Source organism: Pararge aegeria, chromosome 6 (assembly GCF_905163445.1).
Source record: "Pararge aegeria chromosome 6, ilParAegt1.1, whole genome shotgun sequence".
Lineage (NCBI taxonomy): Eukaryota > Metazoa > Arthropoda > Insecta > Lepidoptera > Nymphalidae > Pararge > Pararge aegeria.
Genome location: NC_053185.1, coordinates 6,329,073 through 6,345,678, shown reverse-complemented (window position 1 = coordinate 6,345,678; position 16,606 = coordinate 6,329,073). Strand labels below are relative to the sequence as shown.

General features: G+C 36.0%; 1 protein-coding gene across 1 annotated transcript in view; it reads right to left on the bottom strand.

The window, feature by feature from the left end:
* Positions 1 to 5,890: 5,890 nt before the first annotated feature.
* Positions 5,891 to 16,606, bottom strand: part of LOC120624735 (laccase-5) — an 86,636-nt gene continuing 75,920 nt past the window's right edge. The window contains exons 3-9 of the mRNA XM_039891428.1: positions 15,829 to 16,113; positions 13,800 to 14,275; positions 13,362 to 13,543; positions 9,733 to 9,928; positions 8,924 to 9,136; positions 7,229 to 7,459; positions 5,891 to 6,060 (exon numbers count right to left, since the gene is read on the bottom strand). Coding sequence (XP_039747362.1) covers positions 5,891 to 6,060; positions 7,229 to 7,459; positions 8,924 to 9,136; positions 9,733 to 9,928; positions 13,362 to 13,543; positions 13,800 to 14,275; positions 15,829 to 16,113 — 1,753 coding nt within the window. The remainder of the gene's footprint in view (positions 6,061 to 7,228; positions 7,460 to 8,923; positions 9,137 to 9,732; positions 9,929 to 13,361; positions 13,544 to 13,799; positions 14,276 to 15,828; positions 16,114 to 16,606) is intronic.

The following is a 16,606-nucleotide window of genomic DNA, read 5'->3' as shown; positions in this document are numbered from 1 at the left end:
TTTGAAAACAAATAAAACGAACAGCACTAAAAGGTTCATGGTTTGTTATTGACAAGTGAATTCAGCGGTCTGGTTAAATAACATTTGATTGAGTTCTTTGTAATGCAATAGGTTTTTGCATAAATTAGGATGTCAGGTGTGATCAACTTTGATCAATTAAAAGAAATAAAAAGATTTTATTTCTTTTTTATTATTGTATAATTTATTATTTTATTTTCATATTCGATGTTGCCCACATTCTGATTGTTTATAAATCCCGTAGAATATGTTAGTTTTCCTGTGATAAATAGACTATGTTACTTATTCAACTAACTGTATGCCAAAAATCAAGTTGATTTGCTGTTAGTTAGGGCTCAAGGTAAGGACAGAAAAACAAACACACTTTCGCATTTATAATAATAGTGTGACTTAGTTATTCATTCGGCTAGTTATAAAAAAGTTCGAAATTTCGTAGGGGCTGTTGCGCATATCATTCCCACACCATACAGAGCTATACATATTATTTGCATGCGTGTTGGTTATTTTTAGGGCTAGGATGATTGCCTCAGTGTCTCTGCGGCCTGAAACCGGTCTGGGTTATTTGTCTAATCTAGAGAAGGATTATACCACCACTTATCGAGCGCTAGAGCCTTGTCGGATAGGCGGCAGGTTGCAGCACTGGCACATGAGGTTGCCAATTCGGGAAGTTGACTGGTAGGTACTTGCCTCACCCTTACGCTTATCATCATCATTAACAAACCTAACCAAACCTAACCTAACCTAATACACGGCGCAAGTCTACCTTCAGAAAATAGTCCACCCCGATGGCCATTGGAAGACTTCGCAAGCCTTTGCGAACGTCAAAGAGAACTCTAAGGCATGCACGTTTCCACACGATGTATTTCATTCACCGCTAAAGCTAGAAGTATTTTAATATATCTTCTATCTTCTATATATATCAAAGAGAAAGTGTGTGGGTATGTTCCGTATAGGCTCCGAAACGGCTGGACCGATTTCAATGAAACTTTCAGGGAATCTCCGGATTGACTTGGCGAGTAATCCTGTAAAGTATGTGTAACGATCGGAGCACTCCTATTTTTGAACTGTCAAATACAGCTTTTATTAACAATGATGATATTCTATTGTTGGGTGTACATGGGTGTAGATAATTATCTTCACCCGCTCGAGTAGAGAATAGAAGAGAATGAATACGGAGAGAAATAAATGATTTAATATATTATGAGACTTAAATTAAAACTTTAATGATGTAAGTTTATTGTTTAAATAAAGCAAAGCAAAATCTAGCCAGGCGAAGCGGGCTGGGTACGCTAGTAGCTTATATTTACAAATCCAAACAGATTGTAGCTAGCAGTAGCGTGCATAGATGGTATGCGCAGGCTATGCAGATGATATAAAATGAAGAAAATATTCAGTACGAGTTTTAAAATCTTAAGGCTAGGCATTTTAAGAGTTATAAAAAGCCTACCATTAATTATTCTTAACTCGTACTGGAGATTATCTTCATTATGTATCATCTGCATACCCTGTGCATACCCTCTATTCACGCCACTGGTAGCTAGTGCATGGCAGGTATAGAACTGGGTCCTCTAGAAAGGGAGCCCGTTGCTAACTACTAGGCTATCTCCGCTAAGACTGAACACTTAGACTGCGACTAGTAATCAAAGAATTGGTAGTTTTGCGACAAGATAAACGAGTAGCGGGGAGTCACTGAACGCAAGCAGTAGGAACAAGACACTTAGAAAAAATACTCTTATTTCATCATCACTTCTAATATAGTTGTTTAGTAAGTTTATTGTTAGTCATTTTTTTTAAAGTTAGGAAAAAAATAATGGGAGTGCAATTATACAATGTAACGAAATGCGCGCGCACATGGTTACACGATTAAAAAAAAAATGAAGGTAGAAACCGAGTGAGACACATCTTTTTACGATGCGCGCGCGCACTGTCACAAATATTGTAATGAATGTTGTGTATCTTCACATATTGCGCTTAAACCGTATCTTTTCATGATCCTAAAGTTCATGTGTATTTAATAAAATAAAAGAAAGTATGTTTTGATTTAGATCTTCTGCCAATAAATCAAAAATAATATAGGTACTTAATGTTTGTTTACCTACGGGTGATTACATATTGGAGTAGGTCAAGTATTCGATGTATGTGTATGTAATGCGCACTTATATGGTAGTATAGAATTACAGAGAAATCCAAATTGTGCCAACCATCTTTTCATACTCATAGTTAAAACTAGTGGTTGACCGTGACTTTGTTCTCGTACAATTTCTACAACATAGATACTAATTCAAATTTCGTATTTTTTGAAGCAAGCTTTCCCTTTGAAACGTTATGTCTGTCTGTTTATAGTGAACCTACCACCAGTTTGAAAGGCAGACTCTTCCAAGAAGAAGCTGGCAAGGGACTCAGCATTTGCTTTTTTCCAACATCTACAATTTACAATATAGAGCCGGATGCTTCTAAGAAACCTTTCTCATTAAGGCAGTAAATTAACCTCACCGTAATCAATGTATTTTTACACATTGTTGTGCAGTTTGGTGACGGCAGTCATATTTCGAATACCGTTGTAATGTGATATTTGGAAAGTTTTAAATTTATAAAATTTTTGACAGTTATTGTGTAGTCTGTGAAGTTTATGCCTCAAGCAACATATTTAAAGACTGTTCAACTTTTCCTAAAGTATTAGGTATTGTTTTCTGTTATGCCGGCTATTCCGCATTACAGTACTAGTAGTGCTCGTCCGGGGAAGTACTACAACCATGCTTATTTGTACCGCTAAGCAGTATTGTTGCAATGTAGTGTTCCGGTCTGAAGGGCGTGGTTGCCGGTGTAATTATAAGCATATGAGGCTTAACACCTACGCCTCAGGTCGGTGGACACAGGGCGACACTTTGCATGATATGTTCCTTGCATACACTGGGTAGTGTTGCTCTGTTTATACGTGATGGTTTCCATTTACCATAAGATGGGCTAACTGCATGTTCAGCAATTATAAATTATTAAAAAATAAACAGGTTTACATTTTTAGTATACCAAGTAGAAATATAATGACAGTTTCGATATATCTATGAATAAAACATTATTTTACTTAAATAGCTTTTTATTTGTTTATTATCTTATTAAAATAATAATTATTCGATGTAGAATAAAAAACTTTAACCTTTGTAGATTACGACACAATAATATATTCTATGTACTTAGAAAAATAAATTAAATTGTTTGATAGTTAAATAATTTAAAGATATTAAATATTATTAGTTTCAAACCACCACAGCAGTCTATTTTTTTACCAAAATACTACTCTGTGTCGAAATAAAAACTAAGCTCACTTTAATCTGATGTCAATTCAAACAAGGCTAGAATTTAGTATCCCTTAATATTTTGGATAATTAATTATGAGACCCCCGAGCGTAACCCAATTACCACGCCCATATTGGAGCGAAGAGGCCCGGAAATCAAAGAAACCCAAATTGCTTGTATCAAATGATGCAGCAAACTAAAAAAGCAACGGTCGGTGATTTTAATGGACGGTTCACTTGACAATCATTCTTAAAAAAACTTAATAACGAAAAATTATTATGTATGTAAATGACTTAAAAGACCTTAAACAAAAAGTAAACATTCTCTAAAATTGTAAAAGTTTTCGTTTTGTATTATTAGGTATTATTTATATTCTATTGTAATTGACATCGGCCAGCTTTTGTATCTAACTTTTATAAAAACGTGTGTTTAAAAACAGTATGTACATAATCATAAAAGTAATAGGTTACACCACAGAGTAAAATATCAAAAAGTTCACAAAAGAGTTTCTTGGCAGTAGCGGGTTCAGAAGCGGACACTACTGATTAAACTTGATTTAATCCTACTTTTTAGTCCACCTCTAGGTACAGTACAATTTTCATCACTTATCCTTACTTAGTTTATCTAAGGATACATACTCTACAGGAGAGCTAGCATGGACAGGAGAAAATTATCTCCCCGGACAAAGCATAAAAATTTATCTCCCTCCACAGCTTTATCATTTCTCAGAGCACAAGTGGAAATAATATCCAAATAATATGGGATAATAATAAACGGGGATAAATTTCTCCTATTCCATGCTCCCGCTTTAGCAGGTGGACACGTTAATAATGAAAAAATATAAAAAAATTAAGTCTACTTTCAGCTGGATCCACCCTTGTCTTTGCTAATTTGTTCGTACAAACTCAAACAAACGAATATAAAACTAGCCTTAAAAGCTATTATAAAATAAATTACAACAAATTGACTCAGTATGCCTCGCGTTTTTTCGCGGATACTTTTCATATTTTACTCTAAGGTGTTGCAATTGTTTCCTAATAATAATATATAAACAATATAAAACGTGACGACTATGAGAAAAAGAGGATACACCGTAAAATTATTACGGTACCAAGTCCATAACATGACTTGAAAGAAAGACTTATTAATACAAATATATCAAATAAAACATACAGTACGTCTATATTCTACATCGAATGAGTCGTTTAACTGAAACTTTTTACTTCTGCGCCCAACATGATCGTTCGGTTATTGTACACTTTGTCTAGCAGTTTTAAATTACGTCTTGCAATCTGTAGCGTGCATACAAGGATTATTAATTGTAGATAAAAAAAAAAATTACTTCAATGCGCTAAAGTAACTACAAATGGTCGAAATTTATAGTGTTTTAAACTATTGCACTGATTACCAGTGATCTGCTTTGCTCTTGTTAGTTGAGGAGCTCAGTCTTCCTTCTCCAAAGAATTCATCCTCCCTAGATGAATGTGAATTATATATATAGAAAAAAAAACGATCAAACTGCTTCTCTCAATTAAATGTTATTCGTGAAATAAAGAAAGGAGCCCTTCTTGTAAGTTCCAATTTAATCCAATTCGCTTAGACCTTAATAACATTACTAATTTCAATTTACGGTATAAAATGAATTTCACGCAACGTTACTATTCCAATGATAAAGATAAACGATGCCCGGGTTAAGGGCATACCCTAAATGAGAAGAATTTAAAAACACTAAATGCATTGCAGACTGCATTCGATCATAATATGTTATTGCTGACTTAAATTTATTAATGAATGCTCCTATTGTAGAAAAGAGTGAAATAATAGTGAAGTTATACTGTAGAAGTAAAGTCTACGCCCTACCAGGATATCGGACCGTTTCGAGATCTGTATCTTAAATGGACAAGAACTCAGTTCAATCTTATCTTCTAATAACATTAATATTGAAACAGCCTTTATTATTTACTAAGTGCATTGATTCTTAAACGAAATAAACATGATCCATAATACATCACAATTTATCTCATGTATATCATAGTATTAGAATTTAAGTACAACTACGTTATATTACGCGACTTTACTTACGTATAATCTTTATGTACAATCCTAAAATAAGTAACAAAACATAAATTGAGGTAAACATGTTCAACGGATAATAATAATTACTTACACCAAAGAAACAAGCGGAACAAAAAAATCTTAACGAAAATAAAAAATAAATAAAAAAAAACCGCTGAAACTGTTTACATCAATCAAGATCAAATATGTAAAATAATATTGAATTATATTAATATGCAGTTTTGGATTAAAATATAACTACAGACTCAAAGATTATTAAGAACATATTTATGATTGAAGGGTAGTAATATAATCGATAACTTTGGTCTCCTAGTATAAAAGTTGTAGTTAAAAATCATGGATTCCTTGTATCATCCAATTGATTTATAATTAATTTCGTTCGTACGATATTCATATTTCCAACAACATAATAAAATATGGCAGTACGTTTTTGATGTTGAACTCATGTTAACGGTTACAACCTATCGCCGTAAGAGATCGCTGTTCTTCGGCCTTAATTATATTAGTAGCCGATAGGATAGTGTGATGGCGATGTTATTGATGGTAAATGGTGACCACATCTTGGGAAGTTTGGTGGCACTGGCGGTAGATCTTTCTGAGTTCCGATATGTAATATTAAATTCATTCCAATTACTATGTGGTAGATGAAGTGGCAATGAAACAGCCAATATCCTGAAAGCAAAAGAATCCGTTATTAGATAAATATGTACCAAGCACATAAATTAAAAATTGAAGAAACTCCGACTTTCAATATAGTGTACTTTGTTGTGTCAAGTCAAGTTCAGTCCTTTCATTTGATGCTCGTATGTAGAGAGTTGTGATAATGAATGTAATTTATCATTTCGTGTTGGCGGCCACCTCTGAATTAGGTAGGTAGGTAGGTAGGTATATTATATTATAGTTTCGACCCCGGGAAGACAGCCGCTTGCTAAATGCTAAAGCAAAGCAACCTAACAGCGACGTTCCTACGGTCCAGAATCATTCTTCCCGGGACGAGCTACTAGCGAGGGGGTTTTAGTAAGTAGAAATCACCACATAACCCGAATTCTCCGCAGAGAATCAGGTATCTATTAAGAAAATTGCCCCTCGTCAACAAAAAAAAAGGTATATTATAGTATTCTACTATTCAAGCTATTTTATTTGATATTCATATTGAGGAGTTGCGAAAAATTATGTAATGCGCCATTTTGTGGTGGTATGGGCACCACAAAATGGCGGATTCTTTTTCATCGAATATAGCTAAGAAAACTCCAGACTATCAAAATCGGTTTATCCGTTCGGGAAATACGCACACACACACGCACACTCTCAGACATGTGTGATAAGATGATGAGAGAAATAAGATTAAAAATAGAACATAAACTTTTCTTCTTCTTTTTTTTTTTCTGCTTTATTTAAAAGGGAAATTTTATTATTACAGTGATTATAGAGATAACTAACCCCCTTACATGACGTAATACTTATTTTACGTTTTAAAAATATTGATAGATTTAGAATCAGATTAAAATTACCTGAAAAACTAAGAATGTGTAGGTATGTCTATACTCTACCACCAATTTTAACAAAACATGATCATATTTTTATGTATGCCTCGATCCTAATAATTTGAAAAGCATAAACTATCTGTATATTTTCTGCTTTCATAGGGATGCGTAGAAGAATGTCCGGAAAAAATAGTGTTTCTGCAAACTATTTTAAAGAAATCTCCGGAGCAATTCGATGAATTGAAGTCTGCCATGGTTTGTCGCGAGGAAATTGTTGAAAACCGAGCAACAATTTTTTTTTCAGTTTTTTTCTGTTATTTTTCTTAATTACTTCTTTATAATATGTAAACACTAACCTGGATTATCGGCTTTCAGCCGTATAACGACGTATCCATTATTAGGTACGGCTATAGTATCTTTGAGAGGTGGCAGATCATATTGCCTATGTAAAAGGCCCTTCCTGTCCAAGTCAAGGGCGTGTTTCAAGTTGATCTTCTTTATATTTTTATCCGGAGACCGGCCCATTCCAATAACGCTGTAAGACGTCCCGTGAAGGTGGAACGGATGGGAAAGATTTGGCGACTGTACTGAAATTAAAAGAAAATATTCATAAATTTTGTGGTAATGGTAGATATTATTTCTACTATCAATTACTTATGATAAACATATTGACGACCGATTGGCGCAGAGGGGAGCGACCCTGCTGTCAAAGGCTGTGGGTTTTTATTCCCACTACTGGAAAATGTTTGTGTGATGAACAGGAATGTTTTTCAGTGTCTGGGGTTTTATACGAGTATGTATTTTATAAGTATTTATCTATATTATTCATAATAAAAAAATATTCGTCAGTCATCTTAGCACCCATAACACAAGCTATGCTTACTTTGGGGCTAGATGGCGGTGTGTGTATTGTCGTAGTATTTTATTTATTATTATTTATCATATTTGCTTGCCGAGGTATTCAGAAGTGGGATCAACGCTAATGCTGTCGTAGTTATGCTCATAAATTATTGATTTCCTTAGCTATTGTTGAATTTATGTATATTTGATGTAACTCTAAAATTCTAATGTAGGTACACACAACAAAGTCTTTATTTACTTAGTCTTCATCATCATCCCATCTATCCTTTACCGGCCCACTACAGAGCACGGGTCTCCTCCTACAATGAGAAGGGGTTAAGGCCGTAGTCCACCAGGCTGGCTCAGTGCGGATTGGTGGACTCCACACACCTTTGAGAACATTATGTCGAATTCAAAGGCATGGAGATTTCCTCACGATGTTTTCCTTCACCGTTGAAGCTATGTATGTGATGTTTTAATTACTTAAAACGCACATAACTTAAAAAAGTCAGAGGTGCTGGGATTTAAACTCAGCCCCCCGAAAGTGAAGTCGAGCTTCTACCCAATGCGTTATCACTGCTTCACTTTTTCGTTTCGCATTTATTTTGTACCAATGATGAAAATCCAACATTAAAAAGGACATGCTGTGTTTATCTCGTAAGATTTCTTGCAGGAGTCTTCGACTGTGTGACAACTTTTACGACTAAATGCTGAGTATGTGTGAGGGTCTGTTTTTGTCATGTTTTCCTATATTTTGATGCATATGAAATTTAAAATAAACGATGAAAGATAGGTAAGCGAAATAGTGTAGCTTCAACTTTTACCTAAACATAAATGGGGATTGGGTTAAAGCAAAGAATATTGTACGGAAAAAGGTGAAGATGATTTAAAGAATTTGACGGCCGATTGGCACAGTGGGCAGCGACCCTGTTTTCTGAGTCCAAGGCCGTGGGTACGATTCCCACAACTGGATAATATTTGTGTGATGAACATGAATGTTTTTCAGTGTCTGGGTGTTTATCTATATATTATTAGTATTTATGTATATTATTCATAAAAATTATTCATCAGTTATCTTAGTACCCATACCACAAGCTACGCTTACTTTGGGACTAGATGGCGATGTGTAATATCATCATCGCCGTCGTAGTATATTTATTATTTATAATTTCAAAATTATTTATTACATGCAGATTGTCATATTTAGTTACCTTCATCAACAAGGACTATCTCGACAATAGAATTTAAGGGCACATCGATCATGTGGGTGCATCTGCAATCAGCAGTGCAGTCAGCTGGCCTGTTGTCGCCGTTGCAGAACAGTTCGGGTGGCAGCTCATGCATTTGTGAGAGCGGGGGAGCTGGCGGCGCGGTGTAGGAGATCTCGTCCACTAAACTCAGGACGTGGTCTCCAGTGGGGGCAACTGAAATATTAAAAATTCAAAAATTAATTTCAAGTAGGCCTAGTTTATAAGCACCTTTGAAATGTCAAGTTAGTCGGTTTGTAGTGACTCCACCACCGGTTCGGAAGGCAGATTTTACCGAGAAGGGCAGGCAAAAACTCAGCAGAATTGCTCTTATTCAATATCAGGTTATAATTTACAATCTTTAGAATTTTTTCCATTTTGTGAGTGAAGAGAGTGGAGCCGTCGCTTCCAAGCAATGGTCTCAACTTGTCGTTATCTAAGAAAAAATTGTGGCAAAATTCTTGATTGTTATTTTTTTCTACATGAACAATAACATGGTCTTTCTTAAAAGGAGGGCAATTAGGGAATTTATAATTAATGAATGTTCTCCGGTCTGGTCTGGTGGTCACCTTACCGATAAAGACGCACCGGTAAGCGACTCAGCGTTCCGATACAATGACGCGTAGTAACCTATTGGGGGTATGGGTTTAATATAACTGCCAGCTGAGACTGCATTATAATGTGAGATTGTGGCCAAGGGTTATGTACGACCGGAATACTTAATTTATTGCAGTTATGAAAATGTAGGTCACTTATTTCTGGTTTCAACTTACCTAAATAGTTTTTATACGTGTTTTCCTTGAACAGATCGTTGGGTTTGTAGAAATGGAATCTGAACGGCAGGAAGATCTTGACATCTGGGCGTTCTTGCAAAATGGCTTTGTCTATTGGTTTGGCTGACTTCAAGTTACTGACGCAGATCGCATCGTTTCTCTTGACGTCGCAGATTGCATCCAATGGATTCATAACCTGATGATTTAACTTAAAGTTAAAAATAGAAATAAGCATGGCGGTAGTAAATCCGTGAAAGAGCTGTCAAAAAAAGCTCTGCTAGTTCTGCTACTACCGAAATTTGTCTGCACATTTTGTTAGAAGTATTTTAAATCTTATAATTATTTATTGGCACTAAATATTTAATAAGTTCGTGCAATTATCGAAACGTCTAAACATTCAAATAAGATATAACAAATGACTTTAAGGATTTTTACTTCCAATATTAGTTATAGTCATTTTTTTTATAAATAAATTAAATATACAACCTTAGGTGAAGTTTCCGTGCAATACATCACGTCGAGCCAGGGAATGCCACTACTGCGGGAGGGTTGGTGTTGCTTCAAAGTTTACCATGTAGGAGTGAGTACATTCCACCAATATCATACACTAATGCTAACTACAGGTGTGCTTATTACTAATTGAAATATAAAACAGTATGATTTACGTGTTATAAACAACACATTTTATTCTACGTCAGCGGCACATTTTTAAAAACTCAACAGTGTAGAATTATGACGCAAAATTCAAAAATTAGTAATTAAATTTATGAAGAACAGGGAAATAAAAGTATCGAGTATTAAATAAATTTTATTATGTTTTACGAAAATTTACAATTTTCTTATAAAGTAAATATGAAAAAGTACTGCATGTAGCTATTTAAGCCATATATTATTATTGAAACTCATATTGAAATTGCAAATAAAATAATATTTCAACTAAACGCTGGTTATACCAGTAGTAATATATTTAATCGCGTGATTTTAATTCAATAGGATTATATTTATTAATAGTACTTTACTTAATAAATATTGGTAACTGCGTATGGTAACATTTTGTTAACTATTTATATATTATTATGGTTATGAACAGTCTTCGTTGCATGGGTGCTGTGCAATGATTTATAGTGGTAAGTACAGGTTTACGTGTATTTACAAGTATTGCTGTTTTTACTAAGTATATACATTCCTAATTGTTGTTGTACATGCAATTATGGGTTAGTAACGGGAAAGTAACTTAAGTTTCTAAACACGTTTATATAAACAGGTCACAAATAAAACTAAGCAATCCTGCAGACACCCGTGTGCTGAAACACTGTTGACAATGTACTCTGTGGTAAACACACACTAACATAATATGAAAACTTCTTTAGTACATATATGTAAATATGTTGTAGTCATCATCTCAACATTCATCAACGGGCTTGGAATTCTAGAGTGGCTTATTTTAGATGCACCTGGTAATATTCAAATATATATAATCAATAAATATCCTTGGTGAAAAATTAAATGGCAAGTCGTTAGTTACAGAACACACGTTCGTAGTAAAATATTAAAAAAAAACATTTTATGATGTCGTACAATAAAGAGCCTCAACTATGCAATATTTAAGCTGACACCGTACATAAGCAGGTATCGCTGAAATATGGCATAAGATTTAACTGAAATTCATTCAGACTAACACCTTTAAATAAATTCACAAACCAGCATGAACTTCAGTTGAAACATTCTCGAATACAAAATAACACTGGCCGATTCGAGCACTTCGAATCTGCCGTTCACATCACACAAAACATACACAAAGTAACACTTAGTTAACATGAAATCAACTGCTTTACCAATTGTTGCACATATGAAAACTGAAGTAGGGTTTGGGAACCGCTTAGTTGATAGGAGGGAGGTGGTCTCCGCAGGTCGGGAAGTTGGGAGGAACAGGAGGGAGATCAGCTTGTGTGCCTACTTGAAGGACAACGTTCATTCCGATGACGATGTGGAATAAGAAGTGGCAATGTAGAAGCCAGAATCCTGGATTGGAAGCTTCGAAACGGACAATGACGTAACCATTGTTCGGCACAGCTATAGTGTCTTTTGCTGGTGGTAGATCTCCTTGCTTTAGATGACGCTCCAACAATCCTCTCCTATCTAGATCGAGAGCGTGTTTTAAATTAATTTTCTTAACGTTCTGATCCGGTGATCGACCAATACCGATTACATTGAATGCATATCCGTGCAAGTGGAACGGGTGAGATAAGTTGGCGATTTGAACTGAAAATAAAAATAAGTATAAATAGTTTTGCATTGTAATTCCCATAGCATTTTATAAAATAATTTCGTGATCATGTAACATACCTTCGTCTACAAGTACAATTTCTACTACTGCGTTTAAAGGTATGTCTACTTTATGTGTACACATGCAGTTCTGTCCGCAATCTGCTGGTCTGTTATCACCATTGCAGAACTGGTCTGGGTTGATATCGTTCATTTGACTTATAAGTGGAGCCGGTGGAGCCATGTATGATATTTCATCAATTAAACTTATTACGTGATCTCCTGAGGGCGCAACTGTGAAAATCAATACGAGTGTTTCAGTATGGATAATATTTGTCATAAATGTAATATCAAGATAATTTACGAGTATATCAAAATATCAATAGCAATATTACAATAATTAGCTCTTACCTAAAAATCTATTGTATGTGTTTGGCTGGAACAACATCTCTGGTAGATAGTTGAAGAAACGGAATGGCAAGAAGATTTTCACGTCGGGTTTCTCTTGTAAGATATCGGGGTTGATGTGGCGTGAGTTTTTCAATTGGCTGACGCAAATAGCATCGTCTCTGGGCACATTACATTTTGCATCCAAAGGATTCAAAACCTGAATAGTTAGTGGGAAAAAGGTACGTGCAATTACTAATTACGTGCATAAGCTAACACTACTTTATCATCTACTGTCCATATTTCAGGATTAACTACGAAATTGTTGATTAATATTATGGATTATTTATAACTTGCAAGGTTGCCGTTTTGGCTGTAATAATATTCCATTTACACTGATACAGAATGAATCTCAATTTTATAAAGCAATTAATTTTATGATATACTTAAATGCTGTGTGAATAATTATAAATGGAATATCTTTACAATTTTTGATTAAAAGGATTCTGCTGGTTGTGGACGTGCGGGGCATTCTACATGATCCAACCAACCTCTACTTATCTTTACATAATTCCCTTCGAAATATATATTTCTATATATATTTATTGAAATATTATTAAGTATGTACATATCTCACTTTATACCAGATTCATTTACTAATGCATGCTGGGAAATTATTATAAGATTAAAAACTAAAATTATCTGCATTGACACTATGTATTACGTTACAAAAATAGCTTTCAAAATTTCAATTGGTTTCTCGAGGTTGCCATATTTGCATGGGTCAAGTATGCATTTTCCGACGATTAAAAAATGGGAATGGTAAGCTCATAGCTGGAGCTCGAAAGGAATTCATAGCGTTCAAAGGAAATATCATAATGCTGCATTCATCCTAAAGTATTATTATTTACATTTTGAACCTTATTATATTTTTTTGATGGTAAGTTAAAAAGTATGTACAAACATATTAAACTTACCACTCCCTGCGGAAGGCCTACGTCATAAGTAGGAGGTGGGGATGATGGCTGATAAGGTCCTCTAGCATAACGAAGGATAGCCAATTGTTGTGTGCGCTTATTACCGCATTCTCCAAGTCCACGAACTTGAATCCAAGAGGCGCTTTCTTTATTTGCGTGGATCACCACATCGTTACGTTCACCTAAAATGGCAATAAGAATTATTTCTCATTTTCATTGTTCTATTAGTAATTAGCAAATAAAAATCGTAATAGAGGAAGCAGTAACTAACATTATTCAATTCTCTCCGGTTGAGTTAATGTAGAGTTACCTAGAATACTAATTAAAAAATAGAAGGGCGTGCCTCATTTAACTAGCGATCGATTATTACCATATCAATAACGTTAAATAATAAAGGAGTTCCGGGCTTATTTTGTACAAATTATAAAAATAACTTACCAGAAAATGAAATGATGGTATTAATTTTGACAGGTTGAACCGGTTCACCGTCGGTTGCAATTAATGTCAAATCGTGTCCTTCGAAAGTGATTTGGGCAGGGCAAACTGACGCAAAGGCGTTTATGATTCTGAACCTATATCTTTTACCAGGTGTCATGGTAAACACTTCAAGAGGAGTGTTCGTCATAAAACCAGTGTTGGGGTCTCTGAATTGTCCTTTTCCGTTAATCAATACGTTCTCAGGATCTTGGCCAGTGTTAACAGCTAGACGACCAGGGAACCTTTCAGTGGCATCTTCGTGAAGCCAATCACTCATAACAATAACATGAGTGGTCAAGTCATAGTCATACAAATGGCTGTTGGGGTCTTTGGAAGGAGGTTGTCGAACGATGATGCTCCCATATATACCATCCAATTTCTGAAGACCAGTGTGAGCGTGCCAGAAGTGGGTACCTGCATTTCCTTGCCATTGATATCTAAAATTATAAATATAATATAAATTTTTTGACGATTTCTTTAGATGTCTTTAGTTAAAATGGTTGAACCTATCGGCCAAGCCATACCCCATGATAAAAATTACAGTATATCTCTTTACTTTTTTTTTTTAAATAGTAATAATTGACGGAACAAAGCTGACCCTCCGAATGGTATGTGGACAACCATCGTCTGTAAACAGATCAACACACTGCAGGGCATGCAAGAAATATATCCTTCAAAGTGCCGCCTTGCCCTGCCATCAACCTAAGGTTTAAGTGTGAAGCCTCATACCTAAACACAGCATTGCAACGATGCTTAGCGATTGAAGTAAGCATGGTGAAACTACTTCCTCGGACGAGCTCATACCGGAACACAGCATTGCGACGATGCTTAGCGCCTGAAGTAAGCATGGTGAAACTACTTCCTCGGACGAGCTCATACCGGAACACAGCATTGCGACGATGCTTAGCGCCTGAAGTAAGCATGGTGAAGCTACTTCCCCGGACGAGCTCATACCGGAACACAGCATTGCGACGATGCTTAGCGCCTGAAGTAAGCATGGTGAAGCTACTTCCCCGGACGAGCTCATACCGGAACACAGCATTGCGACGATGCTTAGCGCCTGAAGTAAGCATGGTGAAACTACTTCCCCGGACGAGCTCATACCGGAACACAGCATTGCGACGATGCTTAGCGCCTGAAGTAAGCATGGTGAAACTACTTCCCCGGACGAGCTCATACCGGATCACAGCATTGTGACAATGCTTAGCGGCAGAAGTAAGCACAGTGAAAGTATTTCCCCGGACGAGCTCATACCGGATCACAGCATTGCGACAATGCTTAGCGGCAGAAGTAAGCACAGTGAAAGTATTTCCCCGGACGAGCTCATACCGAATCACAGCATTGCGACAATGCTTAGCGGTAGAAGTAAGCACATTGAAAGTATTTCCCCGGACGAGCTCATACCGGATCACAGCATTGCGATAATGCTTAACGGCAGAAGTAAGCACCGTGAAAGTATTACCCCGGACGAGCTCTGTCACAGAAAGCTCTACTATTACTAGTTAGCCTGATTCTATCTTAGACTGGTTCTTGACTTACCACTTCAAAAACACTAGCATAACGTCGCAGGACTTGTGTCACAGAATTGTTTATTTAATCAATGAATTAATTGCGTGTAACAGACCACTGCTGGACTAAATGCCCCTCCGAACGGGAGGGCATTTAGTCCAGCAGTGGTCATGGCATATTTTCTATTCATCATATCAACCCATTACCGGCCCACTACAAGGCACGGGTTTCCCCCCACAGTGGAATAGGCCACTACGCTGGCCCAGAGCAGATTAGTGAACTTCACACGTCTTCAAGAACATTCTAGAGAACTCTCAGGCATACAGGTTTCCTCACGATGTTTCCTTTCACCGTTGAAGCAAGTGATATTTTATTTGTTAAAAACGCCCATAACTTCGAAAAGTTGGAGAGGTGTTGGGTTTGGAAATCGGATCCAGGAAGTGAAGTCGAAGTCCTACCCACTTGGAAAATTATTTTTTACCTGAACGTATTTCCTTGCTGGATAGGGCATTGAGTTACAAACGGCACTCCATCATAGTATTGTGAGCCTCGCTGCCAGATTCCATGCCAGTGAATGGTTACCTCCATACCTTCCAAGTGATTCTCAACATCGATGACAACTTTGTCGTTTTCGCACACTTGGATGGAAGGACCAGGTAACATTCTGTTGACAGTGAGGATTCCGCGCTCTACCCCATCAGCTAATACACACTGGCAGTGGGACCACACCGCGTTGGTTGCATTGGGTGTACATAACTGGCAAGCCCTGGAATAATATAATTAATTGTAAATTAGTTAATAATAACGTATCCCTATCCATCCGCAATATTTTTTAATTATTTTAATATTAAAATTTAATACTGTAAATGCGTAAGTATAATAATTTATTTGTAAATAAATAAATAAATTGACTACGACGCACGCAACACTATCCAGCCACTTCAATCTAGATCTGATAGTTGCTTTCTATCAGGCGTTAGAGTATCTTTACATGGTATGAAACAATGTCGCTTCAGATGTATGTACGCTTTGATCCTTTAAACTACCCATAAATTTATTGCAGGTTAATATATAGTATAAATGTATATTATAATATGTCGACGTCGTAAAAACTATTTTTTGTGCGATTAAATTGCAAATGCTGGCTAAACCTTGCTAAATCAGTCATTCCAAACTGTTTATTAACAAACTTAGTATTTTCATTACACCCGCTCCATGCCGGGGCGGGTCGCTAGTCGGTAATAAAATCCCAACTAATA